Genomic DNA, 26,678 nt, shown 5'->3' on the forward strand with positions numbered 1-26,678 from the left:
TCAGAGAAGCGAGTCTGTCTGGCATTGGCGGCTTTTGCACTACATTTCCCATGATGCATTGGGTTAAAGTGACAGAGTCTCAGCGTACAAGTCTTCCCTGTTAAGCGTCTTGAAACCCCAATGAACACACATCAAACAGTTTTTAAATCTTCTTGATGAAATCAGAGGTCAACAGTTTAGTTCTCCTTCAAGGTTTGTGTTTATTAACAGCCAAACATCCCAGAGTTTGGTCCAAGTCATCTTTCTAACTGAAACATTTTTCTTATAATGTCTGGATTATTTTATATGTTAATTTTAAGAAGAAGTAATAAGAACGTTTAAGAAACAGGATTAAGGTGAAGTGGCCAACAGACACATTTAAACTAAATTGAAACAATTTAATCATCTAAAAAGAAATAAAACATTTTTGTTAAAGTTTTCAAAAACTTCATCTTTGATTAAAACAAGAGAAAAACTAATAGAACTTCAACATGTTCCCTTTTTGTGTAGCTACAGAAAACATAAATATAATGTTAGTCTTTTTGTGTAAAATTTATCAAACATATTGTGATCATATTGTTCAAAAATGACAGTTGCCTTTGTACGAACACTGAAAAAATGTTTAAAAAATAAATCATTATTTAGAAAGAATATATTTGTTTTTTTTTGTGAGGTTACATACATTTGCTTGTTAATAAACTGGAAGAAAAAACAACTACCAGGGTAAAATTTCAAATAATTTAGTTGAAAATTATTACGGAAAACTAACTTTATTACATCTTTAGGAAACAATAGCTGCAACTTGCATATGAGATTGCGGAGGGACTGTACATCAATACAGACCATGAGTTTCTCTTTTTTATTTTTTTTTTTGGATGCTGATGTGCCGCAGGATTCTTGTCAAGGATTGTGTGCCTTGGCTCAAAAAAGGTTGAAAAACTCTGAACTAATAGAATAAAATTGTTAGGAGTGTCATCCTGGAGGAAATGGCAGTTGCGGGAATCTTAATTACAGCAAATATACTGTAGTCACGTTGTTGACTTGTCATTGTACCTTTTTAAACAGCAATGACTCTTTTAATGAAGCCCAAATTATTATTATTTTTTTACTTTTGGTTATTGTTTTTACTTTGAATGAGATATTATTTTTAGTTTGAACTATTTTTATAATTGACTTTTATGAGGGTTAGATCAGAAAAAATACTATAGAATATAAAACAGAGAGATGCTCAGTTTTCGTTATTCGTGTGACTAAGATAGAGACTGAAGCCGAAGAATCGTGCTGATCTGCGTCTGACTCCTTTCACGTCTTATAGCTGTGTGTGAGAATGGCTGCCAGAACGGTGGGCGCTGCATCGGACCCAACAGATGTGCCTGCGTCTACGGTTTCACTGGCCCTCAGTGTGAGAGAGGTAAGTCCCTGGGCTCCTATTGTCTAATATTTTGTGATGCTGAAAAAGTTCTTGTGGTGCAATTATTACATGGTCCAGAAACACCAATCAAGTTCCACCTCTAAACTTCAATCTTTTGGACACTGTCTTGCACATCCAGACATACTAGAAGTTTTTGACAAAGGAATTTTGTTCTGATAACTTAACCATACTCCAAAATTTCGTATCATTATGATTTTTAATGAAGACAATAATAATACAATAATACAAAGAATGTATTTGTGGACTAGCCCAAAAACACACTGTTCACTATTAAAACGTGGACAATTTCAGAAAGTTTACTTAAAATGAATGTATTTCTAGGTAAAAATAAGCTTTGTGCAATGTCACAAAATGGAAAGATGCCTCCCAATGGGTGGAGGGCAGGTCCCACCCTGGACAGGTCGCCAGCATGTCGGACAGCTCACAATCACTCCAACACACACATACACACTGTAGAGACACCAACTACCCTATGAAGCATGTCTTTGGACAGGGGGAGGAGACCGGAGTGCCCGGATAAACCCCATGCATGCACGAGGACAACATGCAAACTCCACACTGAAAGGGCTCAGCCGGGATTTGAACCAGGACTTTCTGATTGTGTGTGTGTCTGTGGGGGGGGGGGGGGGCTACATTTCCATTGATTCATGGGGTTACTTAGCTTTCATAGTTCCTCATCTTTTGTCTCACTGAGATAATACATCCATCAAAAAGACAAAAAAACTGTTTTACTTTGAAAGAAGTTGTTAGCCATGATGATTGACGCCATGAAGTGAGATCGGAAGGGTTGATACACCTTTTCAAATCAGTTCACACACATATATATATGCACGTCTATGTCAAGATAGATATTGCTTAAAGATATGAAGGTTTCAGCACTCCTAATTCAGCGCTCAGGAAGAAGTGTGGATGACTTCACACCCTCAGACAGACAGACAGAGGGTGTTTATCTACTGTGCTTTGATCTGAAGCTTGTGGTCTGTGTCTGCTGGGAAGTGGTAGCATGATGTTGGAGCTTGGTTATTGAGCAGCTAATGACAGAAAAAAAATGTCTCAACCTTTGAGATAAATCTACCGTTTCAACTTCCCAGAAGACCAAAACTTACATTTTTCTTTGTGTTTGACACCCCTGCCGACCTGTAACTGAATTCACTTTGTCCGTCTACAGATGTTTTTATCTGAAACAAAAACCCTCTGTTCTCCTTTCTTGTCCACTTCCTTTTACCGGATGAATTAAACCACAGCTTACCTTTAATCAAATGTTAGGAAACTAGTAACACTAAAAACCTTTGGGTTTTGTTTTCTTGGAAAATGTAAAACGTAAGGAACGGGTTTGTTTTAGGGAGTCTTACAAATATCTGGCAATAAATGACCCCCCCCCCCCTCACCATCAACACTCATTCTCATTCACAAAAACAATTGTAAAAGTTCCTCTGAAAAGTCATCATGGACGTTTCCTCATAAAGGCTAGAAAAAGGTAGGGAAGCATAGATGGAGGTAATGTTGGGAAGGGGTTAAAAGAAGAAAATGGAGTCTGCAGCTGTGTACACAAAGGCTGCTGCAGGGGAGTACAAACGCTCCCCACATCGACCAAAGAACTTTTAGGGGGACGGCACATAAATCTCAGCTTTTGTGCGCTTCTTGTGCCAGATAACCTTCAGTGAAATGCAAAAATCGTTGGGAATCACAATAGTTCAGAGCCTAAAGTTGCCACTTTGTCAGCATATCGCAGATATGTACATTTATTTTAATCAATACTTGCGTTTCTATGCTTTATTTTTATACTCCCCTTTAGAAACAACCACAGGGTATAAAAACGTTCATCCTTCAACAGCACATTTGTGATCACATTGAAAACAATATTATTCCTCCTGCAGTGGGTTTGGCCAGAGGAGATGCAGTGCCCCTGGTGTATCCTGCGGTGCTTTGGCTTTTTCTTGTGGTTTTAGAGTTTGTGTAACTCAGGACACGAGTAATTTGATTTACAGCATGATGCAGCCAGAAGAGTGTGATGAGCTGCGCTTTGGAAAGTCTGCCAGTGAGGGTGAGCGGGGTAAAGAAGGAATCATCTGTGAGTGTCTGAAGTACGCTCAAGTGCAAGGATGTGTCCTGCCACTGAATGCACAGGTCACTGGTTTCCCACAAAGATTTGAGGTAAAACGGCACAAAAACTAAAGAAATATGTGTTGGGTAGATTAGTGTTGTGCAATGCTTCCTGGAAGTAAATTCTGTTTCTCTTTTAAAGGGTTATTTGTGGGGAACAAGCCTTTATGGGTAGAGCATCAGACACAGTGGACAGGTAATTTGAAGTGACAGGATTCTGAATGACAAAAATTAAGCCAAAAGTAGGACTTGCTCATCGACTCAGGTTTGTTTCACCCAAACCAAGAGCGTGCTGAAAATGACCAATTGGGCGGAACCATTGACTGCATTGGAGAACTGGACCGAGCGAGTTTGACGTCACCCATAGAAAATGGCTTACTTCCGGCTCCCATCAAATGTCAATTCAGTCACCATTTTTTCATAACATGGATGCCAACATGTTGGAGCCAGATCAAATCATTAAGCAGTGATTGGCCATTTTCTAACTTGAAAAACTTGCACCACAGAAGAAAAAATCATTAAAAAAAGTTTGGATTAGCAAGAACATGTTAAAAATGGTTATTGTGACCAATAAAATGTCTTAGGGGTGGCTGTGGTGCAGTGGTGGGACAGTTGACCTCTGATCACAAGATTGCAGGTTTGATTCCTGCCTTGCCCGCCCATGTGTGTTCTTGGGCAAGACATTGAACCCCACCTTGCCTCTGGTGGAAGGTTGGCGTCAGTGTTTGGCAGCGGAGCCACCATCAATGGGTGAATGGGACTGTGACTGTAAAGCGCTTTGGGCCTTCGAAGAAGGTAGATAAGTGCTATATAAGTATATGCCATTTACCATAGCTATTTATTTTTCAATAGAAGTCTACAGGACTTTAGCTTCTTGAACCCAGCTGGTCCTTCTTGTTTGGAACACCAGCGGGGAGTGAGCGTAGCTTTAGAGTTTCTTGTGTGGTTTTCCATGAAGTGTCAACAGCATTTTACTTTTTTGTGGAATGGAGCTGTCAACTCGGTTCCCTGACTGTTCCCAGGACTGCCCAGTTTCCTCGAGCCAGAAGAAAAACAAATGATAACCTCAGGAGAACAATTTTCACCCCAGCAATCAGTGACATCATGGGCATTTTAAGGGGCTGGAAGAGGAGGAAGTTGAGCTATTTCTGCTGTCTTGACTCTGGTCAGAGAAGAATGGCTGGACAGCGTGGCTGCAGCCGTGACAGGCAGCATGGAAAACTGCGAGAAAAAATGTCAGCTGAGTTTGCAGCACTGGAGTCTTGTAAAAAATGTTATACAGTAAGGCTATTTAGCCTTTTAATGGTGGCCCCATTTAAAGAGGCTTCATTTGCAATAACGTTGGTAAACCCATTGATCCACAAAAGCCCAAATATTAAGTGAGTGCCCTTTAAAACAGCATGGAAGTGTTTTTTGAGTTCTGTTATACTGGCCTCTGGTTGTGCTAACATCTCTAAGCCCTGAGCTGCTTCCAAATACTGTAAATGACTTTATATTCTCAATTAAATAACCATTAATATTATTCACATGTTGATTTTCCGATAGTTTCTTTTGTGTTTTAAAATCCCTTTTGTGGAGCTTTAAAAATGTGCATGTTGTAGCTCGTTGCCTTTACTACATTCAAAGAAGTCTGCATTATCGCTTCACTGTGAAGTGTTGGAAAAAAGAAATTCCCAAAGTGGGCTGAAATAACTGGATGTGAAGACAAATTTTTTATTTTAGGCAGCGAGATTGAGAAACAAAAGAGAAAGGAAGTGTCTTTCATCACCTTCTACGAATTGCAAGTGTAAAGCTACGTTTATTCTGCCATCGGCAATGCACGTCCAAGCGGCCGCTTCCAATGAACAGTCTAGGGAAACGTGTTTTGGACTTCTGCATTTAAAAGTCTCGCATTAGCAAATGTTTTTACGACCATTTTCGGGTTCTATGCACAAAATGCATAGTCAGTGAATGCGCGTTGCAAGTTAAGCCAGGTGGAACTGTTTCCAATCAGTTATTCAGATTTGGTAACAATGTGCGGATGGCGTCCTTTTGGACTCATGGGGATGCAAACCCTTGAAAAATTGCTTATACATTCCTTTACTACCTTCTTTTAAGGCCCAAAGCTTTCTACAGTCACAGTACCATTCAGCCATTCACAAACATCCACACGCTGATGGCGGCTTTACTGCCGAAATCTGGCGCCAACCTATAACCACCAGGAGCAATGGGGGGGGTTCAGTGTCCTGACCAGGAAACTTGAAGGGCAAGAGGGGAACCAAACCTGTAATATTTTGATAAGAGGCCAACCGCTCTACCTCTGCACCGTGGCCATTAAAAAAAAGCCTAGATCAAGATTCTTGGATATGCACTGCTTCAACATGTTGCACCAAGCCTCTTTTGACTACTGCTAGTAAACAGTAGGAAAAGAAAAAGAATAAGAAGCCCCTCCCTGCACATCAGGGTGAACACCATGGGCTAAATACCCATGTGTTCTTGAACACGCGTCACATGCCCGTTGTGTCCGTAGCTTAGGAGTTTTTATCTGTGCAGTCTTCCACAGTTGTTGCTCCCGTGTTTGTTTTTGCTCCATGTAAAAACATTTAGTCACAGTTGAGTGGCTGCTCTGGGACAGAAAGAAAAGAGCCGGCTCCTCCACAAGCACTTACGGCCAAAAACCAAGAGCGATCTGAAGCCTGTTGATAATGGCGCTGATAAGACTAACAGAGGCCACTGCAGGATGGAGATAAACATTCCAGATACGTACATGTGCACAATTCAAGCATACACATGAGAACCATTTGTTTTTGTCTGCATGAGCTATTGGACACACACAAACAAAATGCTACGAAAGGAGCTACTCTGACACGCATGATGAAAGTTTGCACACACAGATGATTAGATTTCTTAGCAAGGTAAGTGGCTGCTTGAGATTTATTCTCAAAGTTGGTTTCCAGCTGTATAAAGTCTGGAGGCAAAACTTACCCACATTTAGCCTTTTGTCTTATTCATTTCAACCAATAAAGGTTTTGCCTCAGGAGAGTGTATATAAATAAGAGTAAACCCATCTTTCAGCAGTATTTTTTTCCACAGACCTTCCCCCCTGAGAATGTATGTAAATAGTGAGGACTTAATTAATTTACTCCCTGAATAATTTTTTTTTCTTCTTTTGATTCTCCCAACATTATTTTTCTGCCTCCCAGCGCTCAGGTCAGTGTTCAGTCCCACCTCCACGTTCCCATAGCTGCATCTGGTTGATGGGAAAATGTTCCCGTCAGCATCAGATTTTCTCTCACATGCGCCTTCACAGCACGCCGTCCTCATTTAACTCAACCCTCTCCAGAGGAGCCGCTTTAAAAAAAAGGACTGATAACGTTTTCTTCTTGTGGTTTGCCAAAGAAAAAGAATACATCATATGTGAAAGATGGGAGTGTATGACCACAAATCCAGATCCTTTAAATCCGGTTTAATTGTGAATGCTCTAGTGTATTTAAAAAATGTAACCTTGAGACTAATGTAAGAACTTTACGTTTTTTTCTATTCTATTCTATTAAACTAACTTTGATCCTCCATGGTTCTGCATCAATCCAGGACAATCTGTTTTTTTTTGTACTTAGCAAACCTACGGCTCAGAACTTTTGTTGCCGTCTTTTGCTGCAGATGAAGTGTCTTCTCCCCAATTTGTGAATATTTAAGACCAGTTGTGTGTGCATTAGAAAAAGGCAAAAAAGGAAATAAAAGGAAAATCTGGATTTTTCTTCCCTTGTTTTTTTTAAAACTATTTCCCCTGTATCCCTTGTGCTATCCTGGGCACTTTACCATTGGGAGTGGGGTCATCTAGACCCACTAGACAGTGCGCTGAACCTTTTTTCTTCAATGATTTGTGATCTTCACTGGTGTCCATGGATTACATGAAATCCTTCCACCTTTATCCACCTTTGTCATGGTAGGGAAAACACGTCAATGTAAGGGTGGGGTCATTTTGACCCCACAAGATAGCACAAGGGTTAAAGTTTTCTTTCTGTTTTTAGCACAGACAACACTTTGTGTGCTCCTCACTTTTTCCATTCTCCATGGAGTTACACAGTTCTTGAGAATGTTATCCTTTATACTTTGCATCATAAAACATAAATCCCTTATGCGTCAAAGCTTTCTTGAGCAAGGCACCAGCGCCGTTATGGCCTCCAGTACACAAACTGACACTCAGAGCTCCGTACATCATAACAACAGGATCTGAATGAGTGTTTGTGTAATAGCTTGAAAACAAAACATGCTGTAAAAAGCTGTGTTGTTAATGTGGAAATACAAAAAAAAAAAAAAAAAATTGCTTTTATTGCTATATTACTAGTCGCCAAACAAAGCAGCGATTGTTTTTAACAGTTTTCAACAAATGCACGAGATAATCAGTGAGATGTTTAAAAACACTTCAACAAGATTAGTGGATCTTATCGCTCCACAAAGCAAAACATCTTTTAACCATTTCTGTAATGTGAATAGTTAGTTTCGTAGAGGGAAAGACTGAACTGGACGTTTCTATTTTTGATTACTTAGAGTCTTGATGCAACAACAAAGAGCTGTTTTATTATTTCAAATACAGAGATGCTGACTTTTTCTGCTGGAGGCTTGTGTATTGACGTCATCGGATGGACAGTGGAAATGTAATTTTTCCAAAGCATCAATATTCCAGATGCCATTTGGAGTGAATATGAAAAGAAGACACAAATCTGATTGACTGACACATTTACCCTTCTTTGATGGCAGGCTTTTAAGTAAAAGACATTCTGTTTTCAGGCTTTCCAAGAAAGCTAAGACTCAGTTAGACCTCACCCCGGACCCTTCCAGCTTCCTCATCTGTGCGGAATGATTTTTTACAGAAATGTTGACAACATAAAGAGCCTATTCCATTAAAATTCCATTTTTGAGCTTTTAAGTGTATTACAATGTTCATTCCTCACTATAAACAACGCCATGGCGGTATTTTGATCCATTTATGCATTTCTGAGTTTTCCTCTGAAAACCTTAGCACAAGCCCCTCCCTCAAAACGAGCAGGTCCTCACATTGTGACGTAGACCAGTGAGAACAGCCCCTTCCAGGAAGAGTCTGCGATGCCAGCACCGCCCTCAGGCTAACAGACACGCCCACTTTCTCTGCGGAGTTAGTGGTGACGCTTTTTTTTATAAGCACAACATCCATATCCATCTTTGCAAAAGTTCTGATGTTTGTTTTTGTGGAACGCTGCCGAGGCCGGCTCTAGGTTGATGTCATGAAGTGGGCGGCACCCACAAGGAGTGAAAGGCGGAGCCTCAGAGATTCAGTTGTTTTACTTATGAGCAGTAAAATGAGCTGCGAAAATAACTCATATTTCATTATTTTTAAAATCATTTTCTGGGACATGTTCACAATTTAAGTATAAAGAAATACTCAGAAATGGAATTTTAAGCTTAATTTTCTCAATGTATGTCCTCCATCATAAGACAAATGCTACAGGAACAAGTTAACAACACGATTTTCATGGAAGTGGGTCTTCATTCATTACAGACTTAAATGCTCAAATATTTATTAGTTTCTCAAATAAAAAAGGGAAAGTTTTTGTAAACCATAGAGACAGAAAGTCTTAAACATTTTTTGATGATACAGTCATTCGATATATGACAAAAAGAGAAATATAAAATAAAATGCTGGCTCCTGCCTGACTGTTAATTTTCAGTGCTCTCAGGCTTCTGTGGACCTCTGTGTTGGAGGTGATCATGAATGCAGACGTACAGTGTGCAGATCAGCGCTCTATAGAGCGAAGGTCACGTGAGGATTGAGGATCAAAGACTATCTGACAGACGGCGAGTGAAGAGTCAGAAAGTGGGCAATGAAAACCGAGCCAGATGGATGGGAGAGCACTGGCATGAGCCCCAGGCTGCTCTCCGTGTGCTCGTCCTACTTTCTGCTGTCGTTTTCTTTATCTCACTCCTCTTTTCTGCTGTGCGTCAGTCTGCGTGACCTCCTGTCTTATGTCTCTGGAAACTAATCAAAAGTCAAAGTCAAAGTCAAAAGGTAAAAAAAAAGTCAAAAGTCAAAAGTAAAAAAAAAGTCAAAAGTCAAAAAAGTCAAAGTCAAAAGTCAAAGTCAAAGTCGGCTTTATTGTCAAATGTACTGCATCCATAAAGACATACAGCACAGATGAAATTGCTTTCCTCTCACCCCACAGTGCAAGCAGCATATAAAAAATAAATAAATAAACGATTTAAAAAATAGATAAAAAGACAGCAATAATAAGAAGATAAGAAGAATAAGAAACAAGAAACAAGAAGAAGAATAAGAAGAAACTAATGAGAGATTTGAAAAAAACTCACTGACAGGATCACTGAACGCTCACTTTTCATCTTATTTCTTCACACCTTCAGCTGGCCAAACAGGCAGTTTGTCTGTCATCTCCATTCCACCCGATGTAACCTTCCATAAGTGAAAGCTACATCGACTTTGAATTACTCGAGAAAGAATTTAGTGCTTAAATGCTCATGGATCATGCTCAAAATCTCTGATCTGTGAATCTTTCCCTGCTTAATCATGAGAGCATGACTAGGAGACAAGAAGAAACAGGATTGATGCACTTGCAGGATTGCAAAGAGAATAAATGAATGAATGAAGCTTGATTTGACAGATGCAAAATGAACACAAAGTCAACAATCAAATGCTTGGGATGAGAAGAACCATTTAACTCACCAAAAGTAGTTAAGAAGCACTCGTAGCATCCACGAATACCTTTCAGAAATACAAAATGTAAACAACTACTAAAATATCATAGAAAACAGGGGATAGGTACAAAGTCCAGGTAGAATTAAATACTAAGGTTACTATCAGGAGTTCATAAGTCCAACAGCTTGGGGATATTAGGTGTCTTGGAGTCTTTTTGTGTGTGCAGGCAGGCTCCTGTATTGCCTGCCAGAGGATAGCAGAAAGAAAAGTCCTATAGCTTGACAAGTGTGTTCTTTTGAGCATTGTACATACAAGAACACACATGATGTACACAGGTTCAGCAACAGAAAAAAAGGACACAGGTTTCTCCCAAACCAGTTCAAATGTTTCTACTAGATTGTTTTTTTCTGGAAAACCTCTTTAAAAATGTGTTATTTTGCAGCATAATTTAGTGAATTGTAGTTACAAACTTCTCAAAGGAACCAGAGATGTCCGATTAACCTAAGTCCTGGCATGTGCTTCATTACACACAGAGAGCACGTGCAGTGCAGTTAAGTCCCAAAGCAGAGTTTTTCAGAAAAAAAATGGTTATTGTGCTATTGCTTTTTTTAAACAAGCTGATTTGGATGCCAGAAATCACATTCCAGACCTGATCTTTAATCCAACTGTGAAAGAAAGAAAAACATACAGGACGATCTAACACGCTGGACCAACCTGCCTCTGTCCCTTATGGGCAAGGTAGCCACGGTAAAAATGAAAATCTTACCCAAAGTTAATTATCTCTTTTCAATGATTCCCACACAACCGCCACTAAAATGGTTCAAAACATTAGACTCATCCATATCAAGCTTTTTATGGAACAATAAACCTGCAAGAATTAGTCTAAAAACTTTAAAATCTGCAAAAAGCTGTGGAGGATTAGAATTACCTAATTTCCACAAATACTTTCTTGCAAATAGATTACAATACATCTTAAAATGGTTAAAAAATAATCCAGAAACCAACTCATGGTTAGACTTGGAACAGGCGTTATGTGGAAAGATCAACCTGTCAGATCTTCCATTTATTAGCCAAACAGTTAAAAAACAGGATTGTTTCAAAACTATTAATATAAACGCCACTTTAACAGCCTGGTGGGAATTTCTCAAAATATCAAAATCATCAATTCAACCGTGCAAAATGACACCCATCTGGAACAACCCAGACATCCTCATAAACAAAAAAATTATCCACTTCCCAGCTTGGCAAGCAGGGGGCATAAAACAACTAGAGCACGTAATTATTGATAGAAGATTCATAACTCCCCAGGAACTTCAAGACAAACATGGAATAAATAACTTCTTGGAATATCAGCAACTTAAATCAAGTATTACTAAAAAATTTAAATACAGAGACAACGATTTAAAGCTACCAGATGTAGTTACCACTCTGATCAATTTCTCAATGAATAAAACTCTCTCCAAAATATACAAACTTTTATGTAATTTAGATAATAACATTTCACTTCCGACAACAAAATGGGATGCGGATTTGAGCATCAGCACAGATGAAAGCTTTTGGTCAGAACTTTGTCTAAACACCTTTAAACTGACAAAAAGTCCAAATCTGCAGCTAATCCATTTTAAAACCCTTCACAGAATTTACTACACTGGACAGAGGATGTTCAAGATGGGTCTCAGCAACTCAGACATTTGTCAGCACTGTGACAGTAATCTACCCGACAATTACATGCATGCACTGTGGTTCTGCACTCCTGTCCAGGCTCTCTGGCAGCAGGTATGTGCCGATTTATCAGTCTGGCTTAAGGTTTCAATCACAGCTTCACCGTCACTTTGTGTGCTTGGTGACATGAGTGCCATCGATGTAGAAGGAGGATTAGGCTCTATCATTTTCATAACTCTTTGCATTGCTAAAAAAACTATTTTAACAAATTGGAAAAGCAAGAAAAATATAAATATAAGTCAACACAGAAATCTGCTGCTTGATCAGATCAGCTTGGAAAAAATGTCAGCCCAAGGTTCAAGTAACTTTGAAAGAATTCGGTCTCTCTGGTCTCCCATAGCTGACTCCATGACTTAGGGGGTGGGGGGGCCTGGTCGTCGCTGCTCCTTGCCCTTCTGCCGTGGGCTGGGGTGGGGGCCGGGGCCTCCGGTGCCTGGCGGGGGGTGGTGGGGGCTCCGTTGGTCGGGGGGTCGGGTCCGGCGCCGGGGTGGGGCGGGCTGGGGCGCTGCGTGGTCCTCTGGGCTTGGGTGTGGGGGTGCGTGGGGGGGGGGGGGTGGTGTTCTGGCTTGGCTTGGGGGGGTGGTCCCTTTGCCTGTGCTGGGGGGGGTTGGCGGGGGGCGCTGCTCGGGGGGGGGGGCCCGGCGGCGCTGGATGGGCTTCCCATCTACGCCTGGGGCTGGGATCAGCCCTTCCCTGGCTCTGGGGCGGGACGGGACAACCCTCTTGGGGCCCCCGGGCGCTCTGGGTGTCATCCGCTTCGGCTGCGGGGTCTGGGGTGGGGTGGGGTGGGGGGTCTTGTCGGCCCTGTCCTGTGGGGGGGCATTCTGGGGGAGGGGGGGGGGCCACTATTGGTGTGGGGCAGGGGGGGTTGACGGGTCGGGGTCTCCGCTGAGGCCATCGGCGGTTTCCCCGGCCGGTTGGCTGCCTCGGTCCCGTCGAGGCCTGACCAGAGCTCTTCTAGGGCCGGCGTTTGGGGGTGGGGGCCTGGGCTTGCTCCGGGGGGGGCCGGCGCTTTCTGGCTCCTCTCCCTCTGTGTGGGGTGGGTGGTGCTGGGCCTGGGGTGTCGGCGCCTCCGGGGGTGGGGCCCCTGGGCTGGGTGGGCCTGGCCCCCTTGCTGGGGGGGGGGGCGGGGGACGGCTGTTTGACCACCGGGGGACAGTCTACCAGCTGTCCCCAACTTACCCCCTTCCTCATATAACCTCATAATAGGGTGAGGGGGTGGGGGGATTAGCCTGCGATGAGCCTTGGGGGGGGGGGTTTACTAGGCAGTGGCCCCCCCTCCTATGGTTGCCGTATGGAGTGGTCCCCCCCTCTTTCGGTTTTATTTGCACCTTAGACATGTAGGGCCCTTGGTAGGGGGGGTGCTTGGACATCACTGCCAGCAAGCAGCAGATGTCCTCCTAGCACCCTACCCGCCAATTTTAACCGCACCTTAGACATTTAGGGCCCCTTGGTGGGGAGGGTGAGGGGACATCACTGTGAGTAATCAGGAGATGTCCCCTTAGTGCCCTACCCGCCAATTTTAACTGCACCCCCCTTAGTACACACACCCCTCCCCCCTCAATATATACATCCCAACATAAACACACACACATGCACACACACACCCTCTTAAACACACATATACGCACACACACATTTTGCAAGGAAGGTGGGACCTAGGACCATCTGTCCCCTGCCTCTTCCCTGGTGGGGGGTACGGGCCCCTTTGCAGCGGCGGCCGTGTCCCCGGGGTGCCGGCTTCCTGGGCCCGGCGGTGCTCTCTCCGCGCGGTGGGGGGGTTCACATTACATCTGAGCCGGGGGTGTTGGTGTCCCTGGGGGGTGGGTTCTGGTCCTTGCTCCTGAGCGCTGGGCCCCGCCTAACTTCCAACTGTGGCCGAGCCTGGTCGGGCCATATTTACAACACCCCTTGTGGGCCCTCTTTTTTCCCCGGGGTTCCCCCCTCCTGGGCGGGGGCGGCGGGCCCCTGCCTTGCTCCTCCCTGGACCAACCGTGGGCCGGGCGGATGGCTGCCTGGAGTGCGGGGCGGGTCTCCCTTGGGGGGTCCTGGCTCGTACCTGGGGTTGGGGCGGGGGGATGCCCGGAACTCCTGGGTGGTGGTGGGGTGCTCATCTGGGGCTGTGGGCGTCCCTCTCCGGTGGGGCCCTGCGTTGGGCTCTCCCGGCGCGGCGGGGGGGCTGTTCTCCTGGTTGGGCTGGGGCGGCCCTCTCTTTCCCTCTGTGCCTCCCTGCTCTCTGGCTCTGGGGGGCCTTGCGGCGGTCCTGCTGGCCCTGGCCTGGGTGGCGGGCTTGGTCGCCCGGGCGGCGGTTGTTCCCTGCCGGTTTCCGTGTGGCGTGGGGGGGATTCCGGCTGCCGCTGCTGCTGCGGTGGGGGTCTTGGGGTGGGGATGGCTGGGCGCTCTCCTTCCTTCTTTACACATTCCACCATCCATATTAGAAGAACATGAGCACTCACCTGAGCACGGGTGTTGGCTCACCTTTGCACTGGCGGTTTGCGTGACTGAATGACTGAAATGTTTCACACTAGTTGGTTTTAAGGCATAAGTATGCGTGTGAGCACTATCTGTTTTGTGTACATGTCGACAGATGGACATTTTTGCAACTAGCAGGTGTGTTTGACACTTGGGTGTGTGTGTGGACAGGCTCCGCCCTTTTTGTACTGCATTTGAGCCTTACCATGGTGATTAACAACCAGTAAACTTGTTGCTCTATGCTGCTTCATGGTCTTATCCCCCTTCCCCTCCTACTATCACCCTCCTTCCCCCCCTCTTTCTAACGTCCCTCTCTCTTCTTCCCCTCTTTCCTTTTCCGTCCGGTCCAACACCAAAGATCTTCAAACATGTTTGAAATTAATAAAGTTTGGCCTCAATTACAAAAGGGGTTTATTCAGACATACCTTTGGTTTGTCTGAAGATTAATAACCCCTCTTGTTAAAGTAAAATATGTCCAACACAAGAGGCCCTCAGCTCTCATCTGTTTGCCCAGCTGTTGGACAGGACAAGGTAAAAAAAAAAAAAAAAAAAAAAAAAAAAAGAAAGAAAAAAACTGCACAAGTAATGAAAGGCGTGCACGATTGAGACTATTTCACTGCTTTTACTGATTTGTATTGTTGTGTAGGGGAATGCTAATCCTGCAATTCATTAGATCCTCATTTCCTAATTAAGATGCTAAATCTTTCTCTAACCAATGTGATCTGTGCTGATTTCCAATCACAGACTACAGAACTGGACCGTGCTTCACCCAGGTGAACAACCAGATGTGCCAGGGCCAGCTCAGTGGAATTGTCTGCACTAAAACACTATGCTGCGCCACTATTGGCCGGGCCTGGGGCCACCCCTGCGAGCAGTGTCCTGCCCAGCCGCACCCCTGCAGACGAGGCTTCATCCCGAACATCCGCACCGGAGCCTGCCAAGGTCAGATCTTCCACTTTGTCGAATTCGCACACCTCACAGGTCCTGCTTTTACCTTCATCTGAGCTGCTCTGCAGCAGCTGTGTAAAAAACAAAAAGAGAAACCCAGAGAGGTTCTGAAGTGCACAACTGCACCCATCGACACAATAAAAATGCTAACCCTCACTTTTTCCATCATCATCTCAGCTGCAGAACATCCTCCAGCCAGTGTTGACAGCACTCGTGGTACATGTATACAGTGGGCCGGATACACACTCCAGTTTTCCTGCTGTGATGCGACTTGGCAGATATAACGGTGCGAACAGCTTGTAGGAATACTTGTAGCTGTACGTCAGGGAAGTTCAGTAAATATCATTGTCTGTCACTGAAAGTCAACGTCTGGATGAGTTTGGGCAGTCATTATGATGAAGAAAGGCCTTCAAAAAACACAAACTCTTTTATCTGATCAGCAGTGCAGCGACACGGTACAGCAGACAGCCTCTGAAACTGGGGATTCTGCCAGCTGAAAAACTGTTTAGAAACTGCCGGTGGGCTGTGATTTAAAAAAAAAAAAACTCTGGTCATCTTTGATGTTATTGTCAAAGCGTTCCAGTGGTCTTTTAACTTGGACAATGCCTTTTTTAGTCAAAAAAGACAAACCGAAACAAAAACGTATGTTTTTTTTTCTAGGACATAGTTTCTGCAGAGCGGCAGGAGTTAGTTAGAAAGTCACCTCTGCATTGTGGATGGAACTGTTAGCAACCCCCCCCCCCCCTTCTCCCACGCTGAGAGCTCTCTGTTTACATGCCAACCTAACGTTACCAGTGCAACAAAAATGACGAGCGATGTGGGAGCTGTCCTGCCGTCCATTTTGAGCCAGATTCCAGCTCAGACGAGGAAAGGGAAGACGTACATGGATTTAGTCGGAACAAAAACAAGCTTTTTCAAAATGAATTTTTTTTTCTGCTCCTAATATTCCTTTAAAAAATACTCAGAAATGCAGTTTTGAGCTCAGTTTTCTTTGATATGTTCTCCATCATCAGAAAAATGCTACAAGAACATGTTAAAAACACCAGTGAGTCTTTAAAAAATTGTGGATTTTTAAGGAATGGTTATGCATGCTCAACATTGCTTGAAGGCATACATAGAAGGAAACATAACAGACACTCTTTGCATTCCTTCCTAATAAACTGCAGGCCTACCAGACTATGCAATAATCTTCCATCAACAAACAGCACATGAGGAGAACATTTCCCCTTTTCCAGGAACTCAACCAGTCTCTTTGTTGCCCCCGTTCAGCTCCTCTCATTTGAACAGCAGGTTTCCCCCTAGTTGGGTATTGATAAATGACATGTTAATGGCATCCTCCCTGTGGAGTCCTGAAGCAAACTAGCCACATTTCAATTTTTGCAGCGCTGAAAATGAAGTTGAATATTAGGTTCCTTTAGTGTATGAAGGCCTTTTCTGGGTCGTACATAAACAAACCTAAACACACCTGGAAACACCTAGATGATGTTTATTTAGCAGAATAGACATGGGGCTCCTTATTTCTTCTTCATTGCATATCAGAGTCTTCATGGTTTTGATGGGATGTGTGCCGATAGCATGCAACCGTCTGCTAGCTTATCTTGTTGAGAGCTTTACATACCTTTATGTACTTTATATACTTTTTGCAAACATTTCTATTATGTTTAACTTGAAATTCACATAGAATGTGTAACTAATTCTAAGTACCACCTCCTCTCTTTGTGCTTAAGCTGCTCATAAATTTTCCCATCAGAGTACAAAAAAAAACTTTTTAGAGAATGTGGGCTTTATTTTCTGCCTGAATGTCTTCTTACCTCTGTCTCGAGTTGTGTTTTCGCGCACACATTCATGCTAACACACACACACACGTCCTGGCTACAGCACAAAGCAAACATGACCATGAATCCAAATGCAAGTACTCCAGGCTTCCAATCAGGATGTTTGGCAGTGGTACTCTCAGCTTCTTACACATGGAACTTCTCAACATTTTTTGCTTTTCCCATCAGCGGTGAATTCATGTTTTGCACTGATTGTGAGCATGTGTATGTAGGTCACTGTAGACACGATCAGAGACCATCACTTTTTATACACCTACACAACCCATATACTGGCAAAAGTGACTCACTCCATTTTTGAGAAAGGTATAGTTAAAAAGTCATTTCCTATTTGAGAGCTGACGTACGTCTTACTGGATGAGGTCTTGGACATCACAGCTCGAGCCAAGTTAGTGCACATTGCAGTAAGTTCAGTGGAATGAAGACTGAAGTGTTCAAATGGTGGAAAATTGCAAAAAAGACATATTAAACACTTTTATTAAAAACATGTGACAAATGTACTTCTGAAACGCTTCGTTCTTCACTATTTTCTCATCCACTAAACAATTTGTGTTTCTCTTCTTCTGATAGATGTGGATGAGTGCCAGGCAGTGCCTGGATTGTGTTCTGGAGGCAACTGTATCAACACTGTGGGATCCTATGAATGTAAATGCCCCGCTGGTCACCGTCAGAGCGAAACCAGCCACAAATGTGAAGGTTAGTGACAAAAAGTCTGATTCATGTGAGGAAATAAGATAATGGCTGCAGTGTAAAAGGGAAGCTGCTGAATCCCTTTTGAAGTCAAAGGTTTGCTTGAGCCTGTCGTGGCTATTATTGGACTAAGGAGGGAGCAGGACTGGACACCAGTCTGTGGCAGGCAAAGGTTTTTTATGGGACATTTTTTAAATTTATAGTTAAAGTTCCACTCAGATCATTATTTTAAATCTATTTCCAAAGCGTTCTCAGTGGTCTTTGAGGCTGGATTCAGACTGGACACATTTAAGAGTATATTTCACCAGATAATCCAGAACAAATTTTCCGTCTGGATACATCCAATTGGACCCTGGACCAGGATCCGCTCTTGGACCCATCCTTTGAGGTGGTCTCGGTTCTTTTCCATTAAGACTGAGCTTCGGTTGGCTCTGAGATTCCTCAGTCTGAATACAATCCGTTCACAGAGGGGAACAACTGAATCAAACCACCGTAGCCGGTCGTCACGTGATGTAAACAGAGTAGGAATGTGGCAACAAGTGTTATCAAAGAGGAAGAAAAAGGGGTCCAACTCCCTAGGTTAGAACTTTAATTTTAACACAGCTGAAAACCCATTTTAAATGCTTTTCTGCATCTTGCTGTTCCTGCACCTTGTGCACCATTGTATCATCCTAAAACGTACCTTGTAGTTTCCTTCACAGAATTCTCTGATATTGCTTCTCACTGTTTCCCCGACAATCTAAATGTCATAAACACTCATCAGTTTTAGCTTCTTGTCAGTGCGTGGAACTAGAATCTTTTTATTTAATTCATTCATTCATTTTCTATTCCGTTCTGTCCCTTTCGGGGTCACGGGGCTGGCGGAGCCAATCCCGGCCACTTGTGGGCATAGGCAGGGGAGTCCCTGGACAGGTCGCCAGTCTGTCGCAGGGTAGAATGTCCACAATCACACATCCATTCACTCTCACACTCACACCTAGGGCCACTTTAGAGTTGCCAATTGACCTATGAAGCATGTTTTTGGATGGTGGGAGGAAGCCGGAGACCCCGGAGAAAACCCACGCATGCACGGGGAGAACATGCAAACTCCACACAGAAAGGTCCCCCATTGATGTTCTGGTTCATGTTCCCCAGCCGGGACTTGAACTGGGGGACTTCTTGCGGTGAGGCAAGAGTGCTAACCACTGCACCACATTGCAGCCCGTTTTTTTTTTGTTTTTTTAATATGATCAAAATTAATATCAATTTTCACTTATTGGCAGCAAATCATCAAAAAACAGCTTCTGTTAGTAAAAGAAATGGTGCTAAGGAAAAAGATAGAGTTGCTACAGCCTTGTTCATGTTCCATGGTTCTTGCTGAAGACTTTTTTTGCATGTTTCAAACATCAAAAGTTGTCAGTTGTGGCAGGCAAACAAAACTATTTCTTAAAAAAAAAGAGGTTTCGTTTTTTTAAAGCTCAAATGAATCAAACATGAAAATAGAGAAAGCTTCGGATTCGATTTTGGGAGTTAAACGTAAAAAACAAAACATCAAATGACCCTTTTCTGATCTGTTTTAGGGATCACTGCCACAAATCCCCTCTCTAAAATGTGTCTTCAGTCATTCTTCTTTGCTGTGGATTTACATTACACTGTGTGATTGGGAGGAATTTAAACAATGCCCAGAGTAAACAAGGTATTAACCAAGCAAGACGTGTGTGTGGGCTGAACTGAGGCCCACATAAGTCTTCTGGGAGGATTACAGAAATCTCCCAAACCCTTTGAACTACATGACATTTATTCGACTACATAGCAATAGTTGTAGTGAAAAAGTGACTTTTATTTGCTTTTGGGGGTAACAGATGCAGATAAAGTCAAACTGTTTATGTTTACTGTTTCCAAATTCAGTTTGAGTCGATGCAACAGCCATAAAACACTAAGAGGTGATTGATGACTCAGCAAATGAAGAGAGAAAGCAGATGGATGAGCGAGTCTCAGTTTCACTTGTGGTTTTTTGGGGGAAACTCCACCATAAGTTGGAGGATAATGAGAGGGCAGTGTGGAGCTTGAAGCAGCTCAAAAGATGTTTTTACAAACTTGAGACACTCAAGAAAGATTCCTTTTAGAGAACTTCCAGGTCTATTGCCTGAATGCAAGTGGGAATGCATTACATTGTGGCCAGCCAATGAAAATGCGGCTGCTAATACTAATCAAGAGGAAATTCAGTTGAATGCATTCATGCTGAAAGTTGTTTGTTTTTGCTCACATGCAAAAAGTTGAACATGCTAACAAAAAATCTGCAAGAAATCAACAAAGTCAATCAACGCATTACTAGAATGTTTCAGGAACATGCAATAGTCCTGCAGCAGAAGAACAGGAAACAGTCTGCAGCACTCTTGAAGTCCCGATTCTTATAGGAAAAAGGCTCCATCACGGGTTTTCAAGACAGTAAAGGGTCATAAAGTTGACCGAAACCTGGCCTGGGCCTCTTCTTCACATGACATGAAATGATGTTCCTCTTTAAATGTCAAATGTACGGAGAGGGGAAACAATGTGCCTCTTTGACTTTGCTTTGTGGTTCACAGAGAGTTAGTTGATGAACAAACTTGTAAGATCACGTCAGAAAAAAGGTGTTTATTGGTCACATGGTTTGAGAAACCTTGAAAGTCAAACATTTTTGTCTCTAAACTTTTTCTTTTAAATCACCCCTCTTTAGGAAAATGTTCATGAAACAAACAGAAGTCATTTGCTTTGAGATTTCTTGACTCTCATGTTCAAAAGGCAGATATTCAGCAATAAAAACCGCTTAGAATGAAAACTTTAGCTTAAACTTGTGACCTGTTCTAAAACAATACTCAGCATTTTTTGTTGTAAACCAGCACTCATGTTTTATTTAATTCAAAAAGGGAAATTAAGCTAAGAAGTGTTAGATATATTTACTTCCAATTGAATGTCATACAACCCAATTATTTATTTGCTAGTTCTGAACACATAGTTTGGATTTTCTGAGTTTGTATTAATCTTATTGTTTTTCATTTTGATCTCTGTAACAAAAACGTATGTAATAAGTGTTAATGAACAAAATGAGAGAACCATATTAGTACAAGTTAGCTCTTTAAATTTTTTTCATAAAATCTAATTACAACAAAAAAACAACAAATCTCACCAAATAATTTTGTCAAGTGTATCTTTTTACAATTGATTTAAGACAAAACGACCTTCCAAATAACTTTTTAGTGACACACTTTTTAGTGACACATTTGTTTCAGGGCAATAAATCTCGAATATCTTGTCGCGTCATTTGATCTAGAAAACATCTTCAATTTCTAAAGATAAAATATTTTTTACTTAATAATTTTGAAGCAGAGTTTTTAATTTGTGCATGGCGATTGGACTTACTTCAAGAGACAGACTTGCAAGATTTAGGAAAACTGGAAAGTTTATTTTGACTCATAGAACAGAACAAATGCATTTAGCAACAGAAGTTTCTGGTTTAAAAATAAGGATATTTGGACTGTCTTACTTCTCAAAGTAGGATCTATGTGAGAGGACAAAATGCATAAATAGACCTACTTTAAAGTTATAAAACACATTTTGAGCAAAACACACTTATTTTAATGTAATATTTTCACTTGCCAGTGAAATAAACCCAAATATGAATGTTTAGGGTTCATTTCAAGATGTAATTTTGTCCTAAAATGGCTTAACATCACAACTTATTTTAAGAAATCTTACCAAGACAAAATCTACTTGTTCCACTGGGAGATTTATTCACTTGTAACAAGTAAAAAAAAACATTTTGGATGCTATATTTTTAGACTTGTTTTGAAAAGGAGATTTTTTCCAGAACTTAAATCAAATTTTTTGCTTTCAAAATAATGATAATGAATGCCAGTGTAACATGTCAACATTTATCAAACTTTAAAATTACATTTTTAAAATTTGAACCAAAAATTGCAGTTTAGTTTGAGGTTTTTTGAGTTTTAAATAAACTTTTTCTATTGTTTAGAGTTAGGAGCAAAAGGATTTTTGACTCATTTTAATAACAATTTCCTTACTCTAGATTCTACCTATTGATAAGACAAAAATCCTCGACAGTACTGATTTAAAAAAAAAATCTTGAAAAGATGTGGAGCAAAGAGAAGTTAAATAAATTTAAAACCTGGCAAAATATCTTGAATGCCAAAAAACCAATTTTGAAATCTTTGCAAGAATTAAATAATTTGCAGTGCAGTTTTGTTTAGCAGTTGAAATAAAGATGTTTTTGTCAATGACCTCTGTAGGGTCAAGGCAGAAAGTTCTGTTCAAGTGTAAGAAGAAAACAAGAGTAATGAGATGTTTCTTAGTTCAAAGCTTGGCGTGAAACCCATGTTTAGTGAAATCAATCAAGAGTCAACTTTAATTTTAGGTTAAGTTTTCTTTAAGATATAAGCTTAATGAGGCAGAAGATGAGAAACAGATCAGACAAAAGGTAGTTAAAGATGAAAACTTTAAAAGTTTATAGTGATAAAAGTTTTACATCTGTTCTCTTTTCCACCTGGTCTTCTATCTGCCATCTAGACCAGACTCTACTGAGCAGTTTTTTTTCCTCCTCTCTCCCCCTCTTTCTGTTTTTCCTGCTTCTCCTTCCATTTTCCCCTCCATAAATACAGTCCTTTAACTCAAAACCAGCTGTTTGAGCTGAACAAAGAAATGCTTAAAACGTCTGGAGACTTTCTCATTACGCAGGCGGACCTCCCCGCTCCTCCCACATGCATTCATTCTCATGGATGCACTTGCTCACTTATGGATTTCTTCATAAGAAATGCAGGCAGACGTGAAGTGTGTGCACACAAGGCAGCTTTCAGCAATGCAACCGACTTTTGTCCGGGTGACACAGATTTCCTGCTGCACACAGATGCAAGGTCTGTGTGGAGTAATGAATGCTGACATACGTTTTATTTGGCAGAGCTTTTACAGCCTCACAGAGGCTTTCTGCCTGGCAGACGGAGGTTGGTGAGGCCATCACAGACACGCCCTTTTTACTAGTGGCCCCCTCTCTGAAAGCGCTCACGTGGCCCCTTGCAGCACCTTTAATCCAATAATTGTCCCCAGCAGTCACTGAGTAATTACTAATGAATACGCATGACACATTGTAAAAACTCACTACTTACTGGAACTGAAGTTCAGGTTTCCTCCATCATAAGGCTCCTTCACAGAATAAAAATCCCTCCATGTCCACATAAAGCCCTCCACACAGAGAAGAGTCCTGCCAGACAGTGTGTCCTCAACGTGTCAGCCTATAGTATGTTTGAATCGTGTTAGGGCTTCAGTTTGAGCACCCTAAACAGTGATAAATACTGCTTTTACAGAAGTGGAGCAGCAATATTTTTACAGGTGTGTCCAGGCTGAGATCAGGGCTTTGACTGTGGGAGCGAGAAACTGGTGTCAGTCAGAGATTCTGACTAAAAGCTCCAGGATTTACCATCAATGATTTCATTTTTTAACATAGACGGGCAATGATGTCATTTAAAGTTAACCATGTTAACATTTCTCTCACTGAGGAAATCTAGAGCAGTTTTTTTTTTAAACTTTAGTTGATTCAGGGTCGCCTCTCATTTCGGAGTATTTGCGCAACATCTGCTAAGGGTGTTGAAATCCTGTTTTTGATCTATTTTAAATGCGTTCTCAGTGGTCTGTTAATTATAATTATGACTTTTTTAGCCAATATATAAAAGATTGTTTTCTTGGACATACAGTAGTTTTTGTGGAGCAGCAGTAGTTCATTGAAAAAAATCATCTGAGTTGTAGGCGGGACAATTGCCACAGAGTAAGCCTGCCCCTACTTCCCATCATCCAACTGTTTGCACTTTCTCCTACTTATTTACAGCCCCTCAGCCCATTAAACCTAACATCAGCGGTACATAAAAATGATGTGGAATATTGGAGCAATCCAGCCGTACTGTTTTGATCCAGATTCCAGCTTCAACGTGGAAAACAAAGACGATTCTAGTCGTCTACAAGTGGATGCATCTGAGTGAAGCAGAGCAGGGAGCTTTTGGGCTGCTGTTGTAGCTTCTATGTCACTTTTTCCTACTGCATTTTTTTGTCTGCTCCTGACGACTTGATTAAAAAAATTCTCAGTAATGCAATTTTAGGCTTATTTTTCTATATATATGTCCTCCATCATCAGAAAAATGTTAAAAACACATATTTCATCTGAGTGGGTCTTTAACCCTAAATAGCCATTCGTACCAACATCCCATAACCGAAATATCGAATAAAAAAAAAAGATTTTATGCGTATTTCATCAAAGGGTTTAAGTAACATCTTAATTCCAAAGTATTTGGATTTTCTATCAATTCTTTGATGGAGTGGGCTTTACAGGGTTAAATCTAATTGGTTGATTTAGTATCTGTTACAGATCTTTGATTGTTTCTGTCAATAAAATTTGTGTCTGACGAACTCTACCCACATTACAACCCAAGTGAGGTCATAACAATTTGACGGACTCCAGATACATTTGGTTTGATTTAAAGGTAGCAGGTCGCTCCTCCATCATCTCAAATAAAGAAAGTAGACACTTGAAGATCCACAGATGTGTCCTTTGACAGGATAAAGCGAGGTGCTCATAAAAAACTCTATGTTTCAGATATTGATGAATGTAGCACCATTCCTGGAGTGTGTGATGGAGGAGAGTGCAGCAACACTGCTGGCAGCTACGTCTGCACTTGTCCACGAGGCTACATCTCCAGCACGGACGGCTCCAGATGTGTTGGTGAGTCACACAATTCTTCACCCCTTGGCATCTGGTTGATAACTTCCTCCATTCATCACCGCTTCCTGCGAGCGCGCTCTGGTGACTGGAGCTGACCAGCAGACCTGTTTAGCTTTGACGGCATTAATGCGCTTCAGTGTAAGCGCTCCTCTGACTCATGCACAGCACATACCTCTCTGACATGACTCATAAACCTTACCAGGTGTTAATGTGTTCCTGCAGTCTTACCTCTAGCGGCAGCTTCACTGAAACACGGTCCACCGTTGCATCAATAACTTGACCCGCTCCATAGGAGTCTGTAATCGGAGGTTCTGAGAATAAAGCTGTATGTTTTTCACTCACTTCCATCTTGCATTTTAAATGCAAACTGGTTGGTTTCTGCATCGCCACATCTGGCCAACATGACTGGGCGTTCTGGGATTTGAATTGAAGCACATGAAACATACATAAGGAGGCACATTCAAGGCAATACCTGGAGAGTTTTTTGTGTGTGGCTGAAGTCGATCTAAAAGGAAAGCAACAGCTGTTCTTTTATTGATTTATATTTGAAGTATGCACAGATTGGTCTGTACAATAAATAAGCACCAGAGTTGGCAGCTTTGTGTGCTTTTGGTGCATTTTGATGTGTCTGGCATAAATTGAAACATCCCTCCCATGACTCAACCCAAAAGTTTGCATCTGTCTGTTGTTAAGAAGACTGAAGACTTTTATTTCATTTCTTTGCTTTTCCTGTGTTTTCCTCTTTACTCTGAAGCGGGTTTGTTTCACCTCTCTTTTCTCGAAAACAACAAACCGCTCAGTTGTTTCTTTGTCTCTATGTTTTATTCAACAAAAGTTCAAGTATTTTGATTATTTTATATTTTTTTATGTTTCTTTTTTTATTTTACATCTGGATCTTGCCTATTTTTTGTCAGTGGTTTGCTTTCATCCAGTCAACCGAAGAAAAAAACAAACCAAAAAAAGTAGAAAGATACAAGCATAAAAACATCCCTGAAGGTTGTTTTATTTTCTTATTCAAAAAACCAGACATGACTGAAAGTGTGCAGTTCTGGTCTAGACAATCCAAACAAGTCTCTAACAATGAAACCTGGATTTTAAAAAGAAGACTCAGCCTAAACAGTTTGGTTTTTTGAAACAAACTAGTCAGTTTTGTTTGACCTCTGGAGCTTTGGAGGTCGAAAAATCTGGCAAACAAGCTTCTTCTGGTTCCCTGTGTGGCGAAAAAGAAAAGTTCTGTCCAGTTAGTCAGTCTGTAAAACCACCTCAGCGAATGAAAGCAGATATTCGTGTCAGAGACAGCAACCCACAATCTGCATCCAATTTAAAACATTATCTTCTTCATTTCCCCCACTTTCTGTTGTCCTATGGGATGTTCATGCTGTTAGCTGGTTGGTGGATTTGTGTGTGAAAGTCACCCAGCGTAGAGGTTTGCTCTGAAATGTCTTCACATTTCACTGTGTGAGCTCTCAGGCTCAGAACGGGCTTCATGTTCTAACTGGCAAGAATGACTGCACATGTTCCTGATTAACTCCAGACTGCCGGCTCATTATGGAGTTAATCGACTTGTGTCTTCCACTCCCTTTTGCTTTACTCCTCGTTTCTATAAGATGGTCTACTCTTTGCCAAATAGTCGGCTTTTTTCCCTCCGTGAGTGTTCCTAGATTTGTCAAGAAACTGTAATTACTGAGGAGTGAGAGGTCTTTCTCTTGGTTCACTCTTTACTCAGAGGCAAAGACTTGCTCCTTTGTCCCGCTGTTGAAATAACAAAAACTTGTTTTTAGGACCTTTTCTACCCTGACCCATATTCCTCATTTTGATTCATTTCTGAAATTATTTGACTTTTTCTTTTAAGCCTAAACTTCAGATGAACCTTATCGAATGATCCAAACTGGCTTTGTCTTGTGCTATCAGATCAGCGCGTGGGTACCTGCTTCTCAGCGCTGGCCAACGGTCGCTGTGCCGCAGAGCTGAATGGTCAATACACCAAAATGCAGTGCTGCTGCGAAACAGGGCGCTGCTGGGCTTTGGGGCAGATTCCAGAAATGTGTCCCGTCCGGGGCTCTGGTAAGTACGGGGAACACTCACACGTCCATTTAT

The 26,678-nt window shown here is 41.9% G+C and overlaps 1 protein-coding gene across 1 annotated transcript in view; it reads left to right on the forward strand.

Annotated features, from left to right (window-relative positions):
* The window catches only part of LOC101168694 (fibrillin-2), a 73,728-nt gene that overhangs the window by 17,601 nt on the left and 29,449 nt on the right, over positions 1-26,678 (forward strand). Inside the window, exons 6-10 of the mRNA XM_004067848.4 lie at positions 1,295-1,390; positions 15,120-15,317; positions 17,726-17,851; positions 24,456-24,581; positions 26,493-26,645. Coding sequence (XP_004067896.1) covers positions 1,295-1,390; positions 15,120-15,317; positions 17,726-17,851; positions 24,456-24,581; positions 26,493-26,645 — 699 coding nt within the window. The remainder of the gene's footprint in view (positions 1-1,294; positions 1,391-15,119; positions 15,318-17,725; positions 17,852-24,455; positions 24,582-26,492; positions 26,646-26,678) is intronic.

This window comes from Oryzias latipes, chromosome 4 (assembly GCF_002234675.1).
Source record: "Oryzias latipes chromosome 4, ASM223467v1".
In the NCBI taxonomy this organism is placed as follows: Eukaryota; Metazoa; Chordata; class Actinopteri; order Beloniformes; family Adrianichthyidae; genus Oryzias; species Oryzias latipes.